General features: G+C 44.7%; 1 protein-coding gene across 3 annotated transcripts in view; it reads left to right on the top strand.

Annotated features, from left to right (window-relative positions):
• Positions 1-19,342, top strand: part of Enox1 (ecto-NOX disulfide-thiol exchanger 1) — a 261,615-nt gene that overhangs the window by 108,375 nt on the left and 133,898 nt on the right. For all 3 annotated transcript variants that reach the window (XM_051195352.1, XM_051195351.1, XM_051195350.1), the window contains exons 4-5: positions 16,257-16,430; positions 17,583-17,789. In XM_051195352.1, coding sequence (XP_051051309.1) covers positions 16,257-16,430; positions 17,583-17,789 — 381 coding nt within the window. The remainder of the gene's footprint in view (positions 1-16,256; positions 16,431-17,582; positions 17,790-19,342) is intronic.

Raw genomic sequence — 19,342 nt, 5'->3', positions numbered from 1 at the left:
ACATGGCTGAAACCCAGGTGTCACAGTGGCAGTGTTGCTTTCGGAAGACTCCAGGCCAGTCTGTTTCTGTGTTTTCTCTAACATCTACGTGTGTCCACTTTTTTTTTTTTTTTTTAGCTCACAGCCCCAAGGCCAGCATCGGCTCTTTCTCATATCAAGTTGTTAGATTCTTCCCTTCTGTCTCTCTTTCTCTCTCCGCCCCCCTTAGGACATTTGTAATATAAAGCCCAAGGAGATACCCAAGAATTAATCTATCAGAAGGTCAGCTGACTAGTGCCACCTGCAGCCTAATTCTCTTTGACATATAAAATAAGATGTTCAGAGATCCAAGGCTTAGTTTGTCACATCTGGTAATGTTTCATTGGTTGCCAGGTGCTGTAAATCTTACCATGTTGAGAGCTAGAGATTTTTGTAGCCCTATAAATATACTTGATGCCCGCTCCAGAGCACATCAACACATTTAAGTCAGTACAAAGCAGTATGACATTTTGAGGCTTTATTAGGGGAGGTCAGAGCAGCTTTTGTCAGGGCCCTGCTACTTAACCAATGTCATTCTCAATATTCTGCCAGGTTGCCCAGGGATTACAAGGCTTTGTGCTGTAGCCAATGGCAACAATGGAGACACAAAATCTTCTAACCTTCTGTTGTTTCAATGAATTGTTTTCTCTAATCCTGTGTGTGTGTGTGTGTGTGTGTGTGTGTGTGTGTGCGTGCGTGCGTGCGTGCGTGTGTGTGTGTGTGTGTGTGTGTGTGTGTGTATGTGTGTGTTCTTTTGTCTCTGATATCTCGCCCCATAAACTACCTTGGCTACTGCAAAAATGAGCAATTATATCTATACTCGGAGGTACTACTGAGCTCTTTCGGGGCTGTGTCTTCCTGCATTGTGAGAAAATACTCTCCTGACTGTAAGCCAGCACAATCACATAGTTCCCTTTGTTCCTCTTCTCTCGGTAATCATTATCTTGCACCGTCTGGTGTCCAGTATCTGAAAACCACACGTCATGTATTTTATCTGGGTTCTTAGTGGGTTCAGGTGGGAGAGTCTATCCAAACACAGTTTACTCTCTCCTTGACAGAAGTAGAAGTCAAACATCTGTTATTTAACACATATTCCGTTTTGATAACAGCGACAATGGCACCCAAATATTTAAAAACTGTTAAGTCTTGGGTACCGACCAAATAGAACAGATGCTGGCCTCCAAACAATGATATGATCATACTTGTGTCGACCAGGTAAAGATCACTCCTGTCCTACAGGGTGGCCAAATCCCATAATCTTTGTAGTTGATGGTTTTGTCATTGACAGCCCTGGTGAGACGTAGACAATTGCAAAAAGAGAGGTCTAGATTTGAGGTCTGACTTTTGACAGTTTCTTTGCTAAGATTGATTTTATTTAATTTTATGCATGTGTGATGTTTCTGTCTGTAGATATAAACAAATGAGTGCAGGTGCTCATGAATCATCTGGTCCCCCTACCCCACCCCTCCCCTGGATCTGTAGGTACAGCAGTTGTTAACAGCTTGATGTAGCCGATAGGAACCAAACCCAAATCCTCTGCAGTTCGTGTTCGTACCTGCTGAGCTGTGTCTTCATCCCCCTGAGTCTGCCTCTTCTAGCTTCCAATGCTCCATCCTTTAAATTCTCAATGGTCTTATGCACCTTAGGTGGAATGGGATTTGGAAATTGGCCTTGCCTCTTGCCTGGCACCTGGAACACCCAGTAGAAATGAGGACTCCTTCTCTCCATGGCTTTCTCAGTGACCCATCCAGAGGCATTCAGGCCAGCCAAGGTATTCTGCCAATGGCGGACTGGCTCCTAGAGGACAGGAAATCTAAAGGGATCCCCAGTATGCAGTGGGAGGGGAAGAAAAAACCTGAATAGTGAACCTTATAGCTAAGAGCTATCCTTCTGTCCTTCTAAAGGGAAATCTGTCTAAGAGGAAGCCACAGAAGAGACCAGAGAAAGGCCAGCCTGCCCAGGACAGGGGGCAAAGGGAGAATGGCCAGGACTCCTTTAATCAAGCTTAGCAGAAGTGGTCTGACCTATATGTTCCCTCATTCAGGCCTGCTTGCTCCTCGGGTGTTAGCATGCCAATGCTGGCCTGGTCCAACCCTGACAAATAATGTCAGAGGCAGGGGTTTTCTAAAGTAACAGAACCTATAGAATGAATCTAGAGAGACATATAAAGGGATTTATTAGAATGACTTACAGGCTGTGGGTCAGCTAATCCAACAATGGCTGCCTATGTGTGGAAGATCTAAGAATCCAATAATTGTTCAGTCCGAGAAGCTGGATGCCTCATCTGGTCTTTGGTATGTGCTGGAACCCTGAAGAAGTATGTTCTAGTGCCAGTGAAGGAATGGACCTGCTAGCAAGAGTGAAAGCAGGCAAAGAGCAAGAGCTTCCTTCTTCTGTGTCCTTACGGTGTGGTTCAGATTAGTGTTGTTCTTCCCATCTCAAAAGATCTGGATTAAAGGCATGTCTACCCACTGCAGAGAGCCACATTAGAATGGTTCTTCCCAGTTCAAATGATTTAATCAAGAAAAAGAAAAAAAAAACCCTCACAAGTGTGCCCTGTGCCCTGCTATTTTTGGGTTTTAGTTAATTCCAGGTGTAGTCAAGTTGACAACTCAGAATAACCACCACATAGCCCTTTTGTTTCTTTATGGGATTTTGCTTTTAATTTTCTTTGTCAACAAAGAGGATGTTTGCTCATAGTAAAAACCCCTATTCGTGTCCCTACACCGAACAGGCCTTGGACATAGTGTCTGTGGAAGACAGTAAGCAATGAGTGCCCATGGCTTCTTAACTTGGGACATTAGGAGGAAAGACACCAAGCAAGAAGGATCCAGGCGGATCCCCCAGTATGCCCTCAGTTTACCTGACCAGCGGGGCTGCTTTTATCTCAGTTTAACTTGGCTGTGTTTAGCAAAAGCTCAGTGCGGAAGAAATTCACTTCTCTCATGTCTGGTCCATCACTCTGTGGAAGAAAGTTAAATACGGAGAATAAGGTTTTCAACATTTTGTTTTTGATTGACTGACCAACTGTATATGAAAAGATCTATTTTTTTTTTTTTTTTTTTTTTTTTTTTTTTTTACAGCCAAGAAAACATAATTGAATCAAGGCATGAATGCCCAAGCTAACATTTCTATTCCGGCAAATGGAAATCCTCATTCAGTTGCAACAGCAGATATAGATTAGCTGGCCTTTGTGTTCTCTGTTTCTACAAAGAAAAAAGGTCTACAATCTACTCTTGGCAGTCTCTGTCTTATACCCATGGGCATGTCTGATGTACACTCAGTCTAAGGAGGGCCTCTGACCCAGAATGCCCCTGTGTTGAGAAGAGAAAGGCTCGTAATGATACTGATAAAGAAAGATAAAATCAAAGTGCTGGGCAGTCCTCTGCCTTGAAAGGGCATTCAATAAGTGCTGTGAAAATGGCCGCTTCTGAAAGAGCGGCTCAAGCCTAGGGCAAAGCTGCTCTTTGACGTGGGTATGTATACAGAGTGCTCCCTGCTTGAATACAGACACAGTGGCTTCCTTACACAGATAACATGCACCTAGTTAGGACCCTTGTAGCTCAGGACTATTGTGCTTTCCTTTCAATAATGGCATGGGTGTTTGCCTGTCTGATTCTATCGCCACTTTCTGACATAGCTCTGTGCCTGTGTGTTTGTGTCACAGTGGACCAGGAGCGCTTCAGACTCTGGATTTTGACCCGCCTAGAACCCTTTACGTTGTGACCTAAGGAAAGACCTAGGAACAATGAAATAAAATGATATGCTCCTTAGTTTCCCAGCTACTACTATGAAACTTTCTAGTGAACCCTAACATGGACAAGGGTGTACTTCTGTTAAGAACCACAGGTTGCAGTAAGAGGTGTGAGAACCATTCTTTCTCTCCTCCTTTTCCTCCACATTCTCACTCACCATGTTCCCCTATACTCTTTAAATCACACTGACACACAGAGTAACATACTGAATTCCATTTCTGCTCAAGACAGCCACTCACTTAGCACTACTGTGGAGTCCCAAAGGACATTGAAGTAAAAACAAAATCCAAGCTGTAATTTACATTTTTGTATTGATTAACTGTTGCTAAATTGCTAGCACATACATCTCTGTCATACAAATCTGACGAATAAATATCATGAAGTAGACAGGACAGGGTGTTTGCCTTACAGCTGAACCAAGCAGCCTGAGGTGTGTGGGGCTGAGCCTGAGGTGTGTGGGGCTGAGCCTGAGGTGTGTGAGGGCTGAGCCTGAGGTGTGTGGGGCTGAGCCTGAGGTGTGTGGGGCTGAGCCTGAGGTGTGTGGGGCTGAACCTGAGGTGTGTGGGGCTGAGCCTGAGGTGTGTGGGGCTGAGCCTGAGGTGTGTGGGGCTGAGCCTGAGGTGGGTGAGGGCTGAGCCTGAGGTGTGTGGGGCTGAGCCTGAGGTGTGTGGGGCTGAGCCTGAGGTGTGTGGGGGTTGATGTGTCTGTTTCTCCAGTCTGCTCACTGCCTCACCTTTCCAAGGAAGCTGAAGGCAGGTAGACAGCCATCATGGTCAGAATGGGGTGGACCATAGGCTGTCCCCTTCTGTGATTCCAGGCTACTGAGCAAATGCCTTCAGTCTTCCTGTATTTATCCACAGAAAAAGGAGAAAGGTATTCCGGAGCAGCACACCTAACCACTGTGCACAAATTCTGAAAATCCAGCATTGCATACAGGGTTAAGAACTACTCAAAGCCAAATGTTCTGAGCATGAAAATGAGATGAAAGCCTCTGAATGGAGAACAACAAGATTCGTCCATTGATCACTGGGGAGAAAATAATTAGTTTAAAATGGACAGCTGAGTGATAATCTTTGCTTTTCACCTTGAAATGCCTGGGGGTGGGGGGGTGGGGAGGTGGTGTTTGGAGTTTGTCTTTTGTGTGGAAGATTAAATCTCAGATTTCTAATGTTGAATAGTGATTGCTGTGGCAGAAAGAGCCATTGAACGGGTCATGGTGAAATGTGAAAGTTACATTATTCCAACTTCCTTTACTTCTCTGAAAGTTTAGCCGCTGGGGATGTTCAGGATGTTGCTGGAAGTAACTAGTTACTGAGAGAGGACTTGGCATTGGTGCCATCTACAGTAAGAGGCACACCGCCTGCTTATTAAATCCATCCAGGCCTAGAGTGTGACGAGCTGCTTTCTGAGTCTGGTGCTGCTCACTTTTACTTTACCAGAAATATGCAAATGTGCATAAGATAGACATTCACTTAGATGAATAAAATCCCAAGTTTATTAGGAAAACAGAAATGCAGACCATGGGAATGAGTGCAGCCTGGTTGTGACTTCTAATCTTTCCAACAGACAAGGCCTAGAGAGAATCTGGAGGGAACAGAACATCTCAATCCAGGTGCAGAGAGGCAGCTTGGGTCCGTGGAAGGGGAAAGTTTTAATGATCAACCCTTGGAGAGATTTTTTGCTTTCGGGAGATTTGGTGAGGCTTTCAGACTTCCTCCCAGTCACATCTTAATTAGTACACACTATAAAATATGAGCATGCACTGAAGAATTTGTGACATGACACACACGCGCGTGCACGCGCACACACACACACACACACGCACGCACGCGCGCGCGCGCGCACACACACACACACACACACAGAGATTACTAAGGAAAACCAAAGTTTATTAGAAAAACAGAATGCAGAACATGGGCATAAGTGCAGCTGGAACGATGCCCGGTTGTAACTTGTAATCTTTCTGAGTGTGCGTAGTATGTAGTATGTGCACATATTCCACTCACTGGTATACATGCACCATTTGTGATCAAAATGAGAGCCAATATTTATCTAGTGCTTACCATGTGCCGGGCATGTTTTGAAACCCTCTGTATGATTTAAGTCATCTAACCCCCAGAATGACTGTCTGCTCAGTATTTCTTTGTTAGTTTTGCAGACGGAGAGGTGAGGCACAGAGAGCCTCAGGGTTAATGAGGCAGGAGAATCTGTCCTTGAACCTGAAACTGGCATGACTACCTACCTAAGGCGCCTTTCTCTCTGATTTCTCTTCTGTCTTTCTGTCTACAGCTCTAGTGCCAATTTTAACAGGGGACATGTGAACTCTTACTTATTTATGTCTGTGTATTTATTGTGGCCTTGTGGCTTAAATGTGGGGCTTTGTATGAGCTGGTGAGCCACCACTGACGTCCACTGCAAGATTTTCCTTCAATCTTTTTTAGTTAAGTTGCATGTTGCTTAGGCTCCTTAAGTTGTGTGTGGTGTGGAAAGGTATTTTCTTCCGAGTGTTCTAAGCACCTCCAGTCTGACCAACAGGGACACCCTGTGTGGATTCAAGTGTTTTATTGAAGTGGATTTAAATGTTACTCTCCTTACCTTCCCACTCTCCTGCCTCATTACTACAAGTTCAAGTGCTCCTTGCCATAACTGTAGGCTGGCAGTGGGTGGGGAGCAGCTCTGACTTCAGGCTGTCACACTGCTGATCATACAGAGCCCACGTCCGTCCTTGCACTCTGACCCTGGCCACATTCTCTTGGTGCTCCTCATCTCTCCGCAAAGCTGTCTTCCCATGGTGATACTAAGATGAACAGCTGACCGAAAGAACCCTTACAGTTCTTGCTGTCCGGGGATCAAGATAAATGTAAAGAATGCTAGACATCAGTTGCTTAGAATCATAGTTCAACTAATGCAGTGACATTGTGGATTGAGCAACCAAATACTGCTTTTAGTTGTCCCTTTAATATGAACTCTGTGAATCTATGTGTCGTCATCCCTTTCATCCCCTTAAACCAATAAGCTACAGAAAGTGATACTACATGGCAACGATGGTACCAGGCCCTGAGATAAGGAGACAGTTCAGTTACCAGACCCTGAGGCAGGATGACAGTTTAGTTACCTAGCTCTCCTTGGCAGTGCCATTGAATAGCAAAATCAAAGCAGTGTGATACTCATCCACTAAGTGTTTACATTCTCTTTACAAGTTCACAGACATATGCTGATATTACTTAAAGAGATCAACTCCATGTTGTTCTAACGCCTTCTGACAGGAAGTTGAAATTGAAGCTTCTATCAGTTACTTAGATGGTGTTACAAATTTTTTAACTTAAATATTGAACAAATCTTTCTTTGTTCTTTTATTTTTTAATTTGTGAGAAGCTATCTATCTGCAAGCTGTTTTCATAAACTGAAACTGAGGTTGATAAATAAAATCACAAAATTAACCCATGCGCATTGCCCTGGACAGGCTCCAGCCTCAAAGGGGAGACCCCTCGTATAACCCCACATGCTGCAGATGCCTACCTCTCTGCTGCGATTGGCTTACTAGAGTGACCTCTCCATCAGCAGGGCATCTCCAGGCTCTTCGCCTGATTTCAAACAAAGGGAGGAGCCCTGTAGAGCAAAGCCGTGTTGTGTACCAGAAAGAAGCATCCTAGTATGCCCTACTTTGTCTTTCAGTATATACATGGAGTGTCTTTGCCCTTTAGAAAGATAGAGCAATGGATAAATAGATTTGTGAGAATTTAAAAGTATTTCTTCGGTACTTGACTGAGTGTTCAAACATACTTCTCAAAACTCAGTGGGATGTTGTTTTTTTTGTTGTTGTTGTTGTTTTTGTTTTTGTTTTTCTCTCTGCTGTCAGCTCTGGCACTAAAAGCTTATTAGCTTGGACAAAGCAGATAGCACATCAAGAGATTATATAGGTTGTCTTTTTCTTTTTCCTATCATTATGTAACAACCCTGCTGCACAAAGTCACTTAACATAACATCATACAGAGAGAAAATTAATCATCAGCTAATGAGATAGGGATGTGGCAAGAAGTTTGAAAGAAGCAATTTAGAGGCCCCAATTAGGCCCTATTCTAGTGAGTCCCTCATGGGCATTGCTAGTTGATCCCGGGTCCAGGAATGTGAGAGGGATGTGGGGGGCAGAAAATGAAGGAGGCAGGGAGGGAGGTGGGGAAGGAGATGCTAGAGCTACAAAGAGACCTTTACCGTGCCTTAGACACTGGCTAAAGAGTTCCTAAATTAGTAAGGAGAGTGAAAAAAAAAAAAAAAAAGATCTAGAAATTCCTTCCAAGGAAGGCGGTGAGAAGGCCTAGCATATGCCCACTTTTCATCATCAATAGAGCTTCCAACCAGGAAGGGTGATGACCATGCAGAAACCAGAAAACACAAAGTTCTTATAACCTTCTTGTGTGGGTCATTCGGGACAGAGGAGGACAGATGTCTGGACCCTACAGGGAATTTGCAGATTACAGGAGCGGAGATGCAGAAACAAGGGAGCTGGTGGAAGCTGGGAAGGAATGTTATCCACGTGAGATCCCAATACCAGAACCTCAGAGAAATCCCACGTGCATCTCTGAGACTTGGCAACAGTCCTCCAAACTAGAAGTCAGTGGCAAAGGTTTTGGAGAAAGTAAATGTGGGGTAGAAGTTATTTCCACAGACTAGGAACCTGTCTGAGTCTGGCCTGCAAGGACAAGTTTGCTGGTGAATGAAAAGGGTTGAGAATGTTCTGGGAGAGTCATCTAGTCATTTTATATAATAAGGACCAGGGCGGGGAAAACTGAGAAAAGAACAGAGCCTAAGAAGACAGAATGAGAAATTAGATGTGACCATTGCTTGAAAAGACCAGTGATGGAAAAGAAAATTAGATCGGGTCCAAGAAGCCGGGAGTTGAGAGTAAGGAGCATGGATTTAACCACAGATTACCAGGTCCAGAGCCAGTGAGAAGATCTGTTTCAGGCGAGGTCATTGTCAGAGTGCTGAATGCATTGTCCCTAGATGTGTCCACAGGCAGCTAGAGAGCCTGTGGACCAGGAAGGATCGATTGGCTGCGGCACTCTGGGTCCTTACTCACTCCCCAACTCACCTGGCTTCATAACCTTAGAAAACTCATTTTCCATCTGCAGAAATTAATTTCTTCAGCATCCAGTGTAGAAGACAGAGTGGTGTAGTGACCACCCCATTTCAGCTTCAAAATATCATATTCCTTAGGCCCAGAGTTTCAGCTCCATCGTTAGCTCATTGTGTTGTGAGAGTCTGAGCTACACCACATCTTATCTCTGGGCTTCTTAAGCATCTGTCTTCCCTAGCTCACTGGCCCATTTCACGTCTACGTCTACCCTCTGGGGTGCACCTTTTTTTTTTTTTTTTCTGTTTTATAAACTGCTTCTATTTCTATCACCTAAAAAATTAGAAGAAGAAGAAAAAAAAACCAAAAAAACCAGACTGAGTTCCAACAGGACAAGGCAGTGTGGTGTGGCCCACTCTGATGGTGGCAGCTTGGAGCCGTACACAGGACCTGTTTCGGGACTGCGTTCTCATGGCCCAACCCCCAGTGCCAATGCATTTCACACCCACTGATGAGCCCTTGCCTCCTGCTCCTGCCCCTGCCCCTGCCCCTGCCCCTGCCCCTGCCCCTGCCCCTACCCCTGCCCCTGCGGGACAGTTTTGATGTCTCATGGGCAGGCTCCTGACGCAGGTTTCTGGAAGGACATGTCTGACATCTTTGAGCAGTCAATTTTCTGTACTCGTTTCGGTCAGAAGCTTTGAAATGGTCTCCACTTCTGTCATGTCACTGTTTAGACGTGGACACAAATCTCCTCGCCCAAGTCAACAGTACTTAAAATAACTGTTGATGGCTGCACTCCCACTCTGCCAGCACCGCCAGAGGGTTTCATTGATGGAATGAGGTCTTTGTTTGTAATAAGTACACAGCAAGGGTGGAGGGGCACGCACTGGATATGCACGCTGGCCTTAAGTGGGAAGCATACCTCTCCACCTTCAGATCTCCTCCGAAAGATCACAGGCACATTTTCAATTTCCCCTCCCTAAAGACCTGCTTGGAGGCATCCACTTATTATAAAGTACACTGTTCCCTTAACATGTAACCTGTGTAGCTGATTTGTTCTGGGCAACTCGGGAGCAATCTTCAGGGTTTGTTTCCGTACAAAGGAAAAACCTAAGGGGGGGGAGGGCCTGCCCCCAGGGAACTGGTCTGAGCATTTCCTTCTCAGAGAAGATTTGGAAGCAACCCTTGTACCACCTATCATCCCAATAAATATATTTTGGAAATAACTTTTATGCACGCCCATCACTTAACCAGAAAACATCATTTCCAAAGAAATAAGTTGAGACTGTAATCTCAGAGCATACATAGGTGACTAAAGCGGGGAGTGTAAATTCCAGGAAGCTCTAGGCAAGCCTGAGCTATATAGCAAGACTCCGTCCGACTCAAAACTGAGAGGTGGATGAAGTCCACTGTTAACCCCGGTAGGACCCCTTCCCTGACAGTCTCCTTGTGCTGGTTTCCCAGGGTTACCATAATAAACCAGGTGGCTTGAAACAATAGGTATTTACTCTCTGTTCTCATTTGCAGCAGGCACAGCGATGGAGCGGTAATGAGAGCTCACGTTTTGATCCCCCAAAATGGTGCAAAGAGAGCTAACTGGGATTGTGTGGGCTTTTGCAACCTCAAAGCCCATCCTAGGGACACACCGCCTCTAACAAGGCCACCCCTCCTAATTCTTCTCAAGCAGCTGAACCAACTGGAGCCCAAACATTCAAATCTGTGAGCCTATGGAGGCCACTCTCTTTCAAACCCCTACAGCGTACATACAGGCACTGTAGGCAAGCAGCATTCATCAGCTGAAAATGGAGACTATGCTGAGCAAATCTCATCATTCTCAGCTCCCAGGAAACAGAAGGCCTGGTGTATCCCCAGGCTCTTCAGTAGCCTGATAACGAGTCTTATTTGAAGTCAGTATCTCATCTTGTAAAGGAGAAGCAATGCTTATAAAGGAGATATAATTTCAGCCCCCCCCCCCTTTCTGCCCCTCTCCAAGCCCTGGAACCTTACACAAGCTCAGGACTTGTAGACACTCTGGCCTCAGGCAGGAGAAAGAGCCCTGAGCCCAGCCCTCTGAACTGCCCTGAATGCCTGAGAAGTAGGGCGTCACCTCTGCCTCCTTTGCCAAAGCCCAGGCTATGCTTCTGGCATCTAAACCCTAATCTTGCTTCTCCAGCCCAAGGCTCAGCAGGGTTAACCTGCCAGATGCTTAGCAGTTCTTAACCTCTAGCCCGAGTTCTTGTTGCTAAAACCCATTCCCTATGGGCTGAGTCAGAGTCCTGGACCAGAGTAATCTGTGCTCTGTACTGTGTGGACAGGGTTCCTGCCCTACTCTGCTCGGCCTGCCTGGGCTGTGACTGTGGATTGCTGGCAGTCTGTGTACTCAGTCATTCACTGACATCGCAGGCTCTGGGGGAAACCTGCAATGTTCCCATTTACCCTGATTGCTCTGTCCTCCCTCTTACTCTCTTGGAACACTGTGTTCTGCCTTCCGGGCCAGACGTGCTTTGGCACCGGCACCTTGTCTCTGTCCCCCTCCCTCATCCTCAGCCCCAGTCTGTCTTCTCTGTTCACACCTGACCTAGTTATATGCAGCTTTGATCTGGGAGAGACCCAGCTGCCTTTTTTATTTTCCCCAGTGAGGAAAGATTCTCACCTCCAACAGGACTGTCTTTACTGAGGTGTCCACCGGAAACGCCAGAGCGAGATCAAGCGACTACTGGCGGGAATCCTGCAAAGAGAAGACAAGGATGGGGGTGACTCACACGGCAGAGGACCCAGCTGGCAGATATGCATCTGGCATGGAAGGGACTGCCACTCCAGCAAGAAGCATGAGGACACTCACCAGCTTGCATGGCACTGTCCCTTCTGGTCTGCAAGATGCCTTGAGCATTCTCAGTGGGACAGTGGTCGCTTGCCCTGTGCACCTCATGGTACAGCTAGGGGCGTTCCTTGGAATTCCTCATACTTATGAGACTTACTGCTGGCAGTTCCTCTCCTGGATAACTCTTCCATTTGGCTTCTGTAATCATCCTTTTACTCTGGGCTTGGGGCCCATTGAGTCCTGCTATTTCCCCAGCGAAGAACTTACGAAGTTATCCTTGGTAGATTGCAGTAGGAGCAGTAAGTGCTCAAGAAATGCTGAATGAATGAAAATGAATGAATGAAGCTCATTAGTTCAACTGTCATCCCACTCAAACCCTAACTGCAAGTTCTCTGAACCATACTCTGAAATGTCCATCTTATCCAGTCTGTGTCACCCGCTTTGGAAGCTGCAACATGTTTGAGAGCCACAAAATGAGTTTCAAGGCTAGCCTGGGCAACTTAGTGAGTCTCAAACTACAAAGGGAAAAGAATGCTGAAGGCAGAGGTCGGAGATAGAGTGCTTGTCTGGCGTGTGCAAGGCCCTTGGTTCAGTCCCCAGTACCAAAAACATACAAGCTCATCTCAGAAGTAAAATCCTGGACCATGATATGAACCCGGAAGCCAGATGTCTGTTTCAGTAGTTCATCCTTCCGACTGAAAGGAGAAATACTGCTAAGTTTCTGCTTCCTGCCACCCTTGTCTTTGGAGCCAGAGACACAGAGAGCAACCAGATAGGACCACGATGTAAATAAACCTTGGTTCACCTATAAGCAATGTTTCTAAAAGATGCTGTTACATCCTTGAAGGGACCTTCCACACTGCAGTGTGGGCTGGCTTCCTCTTTCCCTAGGATAAACTGTAGCTCTTTGTCCACAGATTTCACAGGGGTACCTCTCACCTGCCAGCCGAGGGACCTGATGCCCAGAGTTTGCTTTCATTGTCTGTACCCGTGGCTGCTGAGTGTTGTATTAGACTTTTAGAGCTTCTACTTCAGTTTAATGAGCTAGTACATAATATACTTTTATGCCGTTTGAGAAATGATTTCTATTTATGCAAGTATTATTAAAATATAATATTTCCTTTAAAAAAAAAGCAATGACTAATCCCTTCCTCCTTTCCCACTCCCACACTGAATCCCCGATCCTTTGAGGTCCAGCACAGCTTGTATTAATTCCTTCCTAAGCCCCTTCAAGCCCCTGCACTCACCATGCAGATTTCATTAAACCTCATAGTCTCTTCCTACTTACTGATGCCTCAGAAAAGATGAAGCAACCCCCGTTCCATACTAAACATTGCGCTCAGGAATATACTGTCTTTTGTCTCCATTGCTGAGTATTTATCTATTCGGCCTCGAGACAGAAAGCAGACAGGCGTCTGTTCTGTTCGAACTAAAGGCAACCGCGAGCACCAGGCTCCCAACTCATTTGTGGGAAACATCTGTTTATTATAATGCATGGGGCTTGAGTTTCAAGGTTTGCAGTCCTGAGCAGCTCCAGCCTTAAATCATCCGGTGTTGGCAAACAATAGTGAAGTCCAGGCCAGGAGAGAAACAGATGTATGGGGTGAGATTAAACAGAGAGCACAAGCAAAGCCAGCGTTCCCACCCCTGGCTCTGTGGCTAAGGCGCTCACCTATGGAAGCAAGTGTTTCAGGGACTGTGACATTGAAAGCTTTTGTGCCCTGGAACTTCTTTATGATTGTCGTCTGCTTCAGCAGAAGAAGAGTGTCTGTGTGTGTGTGTGTGTGTGTGTGTGTGTGTTAATTTTATGAGTACATTTCTTAGATGTAGCATCCAGTATTAGATGACTGGTGGCCAAAACTGCACCTTGTGCTGGCAGCCAAGGTAATGTGTAAGAGCTTCCCAGGTGGTAACTGGTTTTGAAGGCATGGAGGGGTCATGAAGAGCAGCTGTGGCTGGGTACCATGAGACCCAGACAGGGCATTAGTGAATGTGTAGCATCAGTTGGAAGAGGAACCAGCCAGTAAGCAGCATCCCTTCATGTTCTCTGCATCAGTTCCTGCCTCCAGGTTTCTGCTTTGAGATCTTGCACTGACTTTCCTCGATTACGCACTGTAAGCTATAAGACGAAATAACCCCTTTCTTTCCCAAGTTGCTTTCGGTCATTATGTTGTAGCACAGTTAAAAAGAGTAACTAATTTAGCAATGAATCAAATTGAGTCGTTTTAAATTAGAACATTGAAACTGTCATATTTATACATTTTAAAATATGGAGCCAGACCTGAGCCCTTGCTCCAACTCTGCCATTTGTCTGCTTTATGACGTAAATGCTTTAAATGTCCATTTCTTTGCCTATGAGGCATCATGACACAGTGAAATGTTATGATGAATTTATGAATCACGAGTTTGGGTCCCATCCTTGTCCATTCCTAAACCCCTCTGTCTTCTCAGTATCACTGTTATCACAGAATTGTGAAATGCTGGAATGCCAATGTGGTTGGAATACAACACACATGCCACACACCCAAAATAAATCCATCTAACTCCTGCCAGGCTAGTACACTTAGATTCCAGATCAGGGCTATAGTGCTTAAGCTGTTCCACCCAGGGAGAGGTAGATATGTCTGTAGTAGCTAGAGGACCCATGTGTCTTTTCCCTGAAAGGAAAAGATTGGCCTTCCATATCTTCAAGTTTCTATAAACTCCATCATTGATTTTGCTGTTGGGTTTATCTAAGGCTTGGCAAGCTAAGCAAAGAATAAAGCCATACATGGGGCCAAGTTGCCTATGTACATGAGAGCCCAACAGGAGAGGGGCATATAAAGGTCAAAGGGCAAATACCTAAGGGACAGGAGAACACAGATGATGAGGAGGTAGTTTAATTTCCTCCTTGAAGCATGGTGGGGGGGTCATCGTATCCTCTCTTGGTGTGATGTCTGCTTAGTAACTTTATCTTACTAGAGACAGAGTTGTTTTCTACAAAGAGAAAAATTCCCAAGAGAGGGATCCCCTTTGTACCTAGTTTTGCAAATATCCCTGTGGTTAGAAAGGGCTTACTTTATTTGTTTTTAATGACTGATAAATCGGATTGATTTGTCACATGCAGAATGATGCCTTAAAGTGTTAGAGTGTGTATACACACGGGGAACTGGTTCCATTTCACTACCCATGGATCTCCTCATATAGTTTGCCCTGTCCATGGATGGCAAGAACCTTCAGTATCTACCTCCATTGGCCAAAATGTTTATCATTAGAAACCATAGTCATTAACATGTACAGCAGATCTCCTGGACCCGCCTCCATCCAACTCGAATTGTGTACTCTTTGACCAACCTCCTGCCTAACCCCACGCAGTAGAAAGGCAAACACCATTCCACTCTGTCCTTTTATTCATTCTATTTTATTTTATTAGATTTTGTGATGAGGCACTTGGTTGTATTTGTAAGCCTGGCTTATTGCACTTAGCAGGCATCCATATTGCCAGGAATCCTTTCTTTTTATTAGCTGGCTAGTACTCCACTGTTCACACACCACAGTTACTTAATACATCTGCTCATACGTCTGGGTTGATTTCCCATCCTGGCTATTGTGACCCATGCTGCAGTGCACATGGGGATGTAGATGTCTCTTAATTCATTTACTTTGGATATATGCCTACTGGCAGGATCATTCACTGGGCCCATGAAAGTTCTGTTTGTACTGATTTCCATATTGGCTGCATTTATTTATACAAGGACACTCTTTTCTCTATGTCCTTGTGAACGCTTATTATCTTTTCAGAATCCTTGTATATCACCTTTGACATTATTTGCTTCATTGTCACACTCAGAAATCAATTCAACATTTTATATGGAAAATCTATCCTCCTTGGCTCTGTTTAGTTTTGTAGTTGTTTTTGATACAGAGCATAAAACTCTCAGAAGGGTGGGCCAAATGTTTATTGATAGAATAAAAGGAAGTAAATGTGATTATATAATAGAATTCAGAAATATATATAGCTAATTTTACACCTGCATGCCTCTAACCCAGTCATAGCAATTATAATCACTCTTTTGTGTCAGGCCCCTTCCCCTAGGAGAAATGGGTTAGGTGGGACCGGAGTAATTGTTAGGAAACATGCACATATAAATTGAACTTTCCCAGATGTAGGCCGCTTGGGCAAGGAGGCACTTTTGATAAAACTAGGCTGACAATTAGATTCACAGGGCACTTCAGTGCTAATATTCTTTCCACATGCTAAATCATAAGACAGTGTAAACAATTCCCTGACATTAGGAAACAGAAAATTGCATTCCCAGTAATAGCAGAGCGTCATGGCACGTGGCTTCACACTTTAATATGCTGTGTTCTGTTCTGCCACGCTAATATTTTAAGTAGTATAATTGCCTTTTTTTTATAATTATGGGTTCTTCATTTTCATCTTTCTCCCCCTTCACCTTTCTAGAATAGCTTTCTGTAAAGCTACATTGTATGCCAAGAAGAACCCTTGAAAAAAAGAAAATGCAGACTAACCTGTGCAGGACAGTGACACAAACAAACAATGGGGTGAAAAATCACTAGCCAAAGTGTTGTCTTGTGTGCTTTGCAGACTCTATCTGTGTGCCAGGCTTTGATCCAGGCCTCAACATGATGACTGGAATCACCCCCATTAACCCGATGATACCAGGCCTGGGGCTGGTACCACCCCCACCCCCAACAGAAGTGGCCGTTGTCAAAGAAATCATCCACTGCAAGAGCTGTACTCTGTTTCCCCAAAATCCAAGTAAGTAGCAGTGAGAAGTGTGGGCTTGGTCTTTGAAATAGAATTGTGTTCATTTTCAGATGCAAGATGTTCTCCCCAAGGCCTTCACCTCTATGTTAGGAAAGGTTCACAAGGGCGCGTCTGTGTATCTGTCCAGCACCTAAATAAGCACTGTGAAGCCAGTACCTAATAGTCTCTGAGAATTTATGTAGAACTTTAGGAATCTTTTCTTGTGTGCAGTGAAATAGGAATTTCTGGAATACATCATGTGAAATCTATCACCCTGTCTAGCCCTTCACAAAAGGGAGAAAAAGTCTGAAGTGTGTTTTGTTAGATAGAAATTTGAATTAACCTGGCAGTGGGCAATTTGGGGAAAAGATGAGGGGCAGAAGGAATATGCAGCTCAGAATTTCTGGGCCAAATCACACTCATTCCAACGACCCATATATTTGATTAATTTAGCCTCTGATACTAAGTTTATAGGCTTAAATAGCTAGACTTTTTAATTCATATTAATCAGTGTTGCCTATTGGAAGTGGACTTTTCAGGAGATTGCCTTAGTAATCTACATAGAAACTAGGCAAAATGTTGTGACAGAACGCACTTTATCTTTTCATTCGGCCTCCCCAGGCTTTAATAGTGTGCTCATTTAAATGTGAATAATAACAGAGATTTTACTCAGACTCAGCATTTTGCAGCCAGGTAAGTGCTGTCGCATGCTCTCATGGGCTGTATTTCCCGCTTTCTTCGATGCCGCCCCTTTATCTGGCAAGAAGACAAAGTGGTAACAAGCCGGGGCTTTTCATCATGTTGCCGTTTCATCATGTTTTGTCCTTTGTGAAGCTCTCTCTCCTCCTTTTTTGATTTTTTTTCCTGTGTTATGAAAGAGAAATGACATTATGCTAACGTGTGTTAGTTTATTCTCAGACAAGCATAGCCAATCTATAGAAATGGACATGAGAAATAAATGTTGGGAGGTGGGGGGGGGAGGTCAGGAAACATGACAGCCAAGGTGTGAGATGGGGTGGGGGCAGGGGTGGGGAATACAAGTTGGGGTAAAAATTGACTGTGCCTCAGTCTGGAGAAAACTCTGCATGCCTAACTTTTGCCCGGTGAATGTGGGGAAGAGCCTCTCAATAAAAGACAAAACTCTGTGTTTCATTGTGATATTAGATCTTCCACCTCCTTCCACAAGAGAACGACCTCCAGGGTGTAAGACTGTGTTTGTTGGAGGATTACCAGAAAACGCTACGGAAGAAATTATTCAAGAGGTCTTTGAGCAGTGCGGAGATATTACAGCCATCCGAAAAAGCAAGAAGAATTTTTGTCACATTCGCTTTGCAGAGGAATTCATGGTTGATAAAGCCATTTACCTTTCTGGTACTTCGCTTTACAAAAGGGGTTTGCTAGGCATTTTGTCCTGTTTTGTGATGTTAATATGAGCTCATTCCCTTTTGCTTAATGCACTGTAAGTCCCGGTAGTTTGGGGCAGGAGAAGGAGGTATTTGCCTTTTAGCTTGGCTGCCATGTGTTCTTGTTAAGCCTCCTGCCTCTCCACAGGCAGGGTTTCCTACCATCCAGGCTGGAGGAATTCCACAGAGTTTCTAATTAATGTTCTCAAGTGCATATTAGATGAAAAGCAATATTTTCAGTACCCAGGACCATTATTATTATTGGATGTAATCCTCTGGGGGAGTAAAGTACTCTCTCAGAATAATTTCAGTTTTTTAAAGTGTTTTTACAATCTTCACCCCAGGGATAGTGAAGCAAGATCCCCTCCTTACAGGGAATTTGTTCCTGAGCCTGTGATAGGCCCTCTGTCATCACACACTTGGTAGTTAAGCAGCCTGATCTACCATTCTTATCCTTAGGGCTAGGTTTTAGGAGAGTTTTAGGAATGTTAAAGGGAAGCCTAGTGCTACCTTCCACTCTATGGATATTTATTGGACAAGTATGTAGAGTCAATGCACAAAACCTCAGTCAAATCAAAAGGTAGTGAGGCTAATATTGACATGTGACTTTAGAAGTGTTTATTTTCTTATATTCCATTCACTGCCCTTTGCTCAAACTCCTCTGACATTTGTGGAGTGTGTCACTCGGCAAGCCAACTACCTAAGTCTAAGCAAAGGTAACCTGGGATGCAAGAGGCAAATAAAACAGGTGACCACCACCACCACCACCAGGTTTCCTAAAGTCTTCAGCCAACCTCCACTGCCATAGCCTCCTGTGTAGACCCCAGAAGTGCTGAGGGTATCTCAACACCTCAGAGGCCTTTTTGCTCTAGATGGGGATCCAAAGAACATTAAAACCCTCACTGTAAGTAAGCCATGAAAGTAAAAAACCAAGTCTGACCATCCCACAGTGGGAATGAAAGGCAGACCCAAAATAATAAAGGTGTTTTGCAGTGCATGCCCATCACTAGACCCTTGGGGATCCTGGAGAGTAGGGCATTCCACTGCACAATACCCAGTTTACCAGCCAGGACTCTTAGGTGGTGTTAATCTCATGAATATGGAGTGCAATGTGAGGACCACTCGGTGTGAGATTGTTTTTAACCAAACAACCCTGGCCAGGAGAAAGATAGGTGGATAGATGGACAGACTGACAGACGGGTGCTTCTTTCCCATCAGTGCCTGCCTGGAAATCTGGGTTTTGGTCACTGCATTCAATCAAACTGTCCCTGGTCCCTAAGACTATAAATTCATCTCACGTATTGAAGAAGGGGGTGAGTGAATGGTCCATCTCAGCACTAACACATTTCAACTTTTAGGCCAGACAGGAAACTCAGAAGATGCTAACAAAGATGAAGAGTGCCAAACACACACATAGAGGGAGGTATGGCTTAAACTCAGCTGTAGCTCTTGTAACAGGAAGAAGCAGGGTCTCGCCCGGAGTGCGGAGAAGTCTCTGGCTCCGCTAGGGTGGCCTCAGCC

This window comes from Phodopus roborovskii, unplaced genomic scaffold, assembly GCF_943737965.1.
Source record: "Phodopus roborovskii unplaced genomic scaffold, PHOROB, whole genome shotgun sequence".
NCBI classification, from domain to species: Eukaryota; Metazoa; Chordata; class Mammalia; order Rodentia; family Cricetidae; genus Phodopus; species Phodopus roborovskii.
This window is presented reverse-complemented; position numbering and strand designations above follow the sequence as displayed.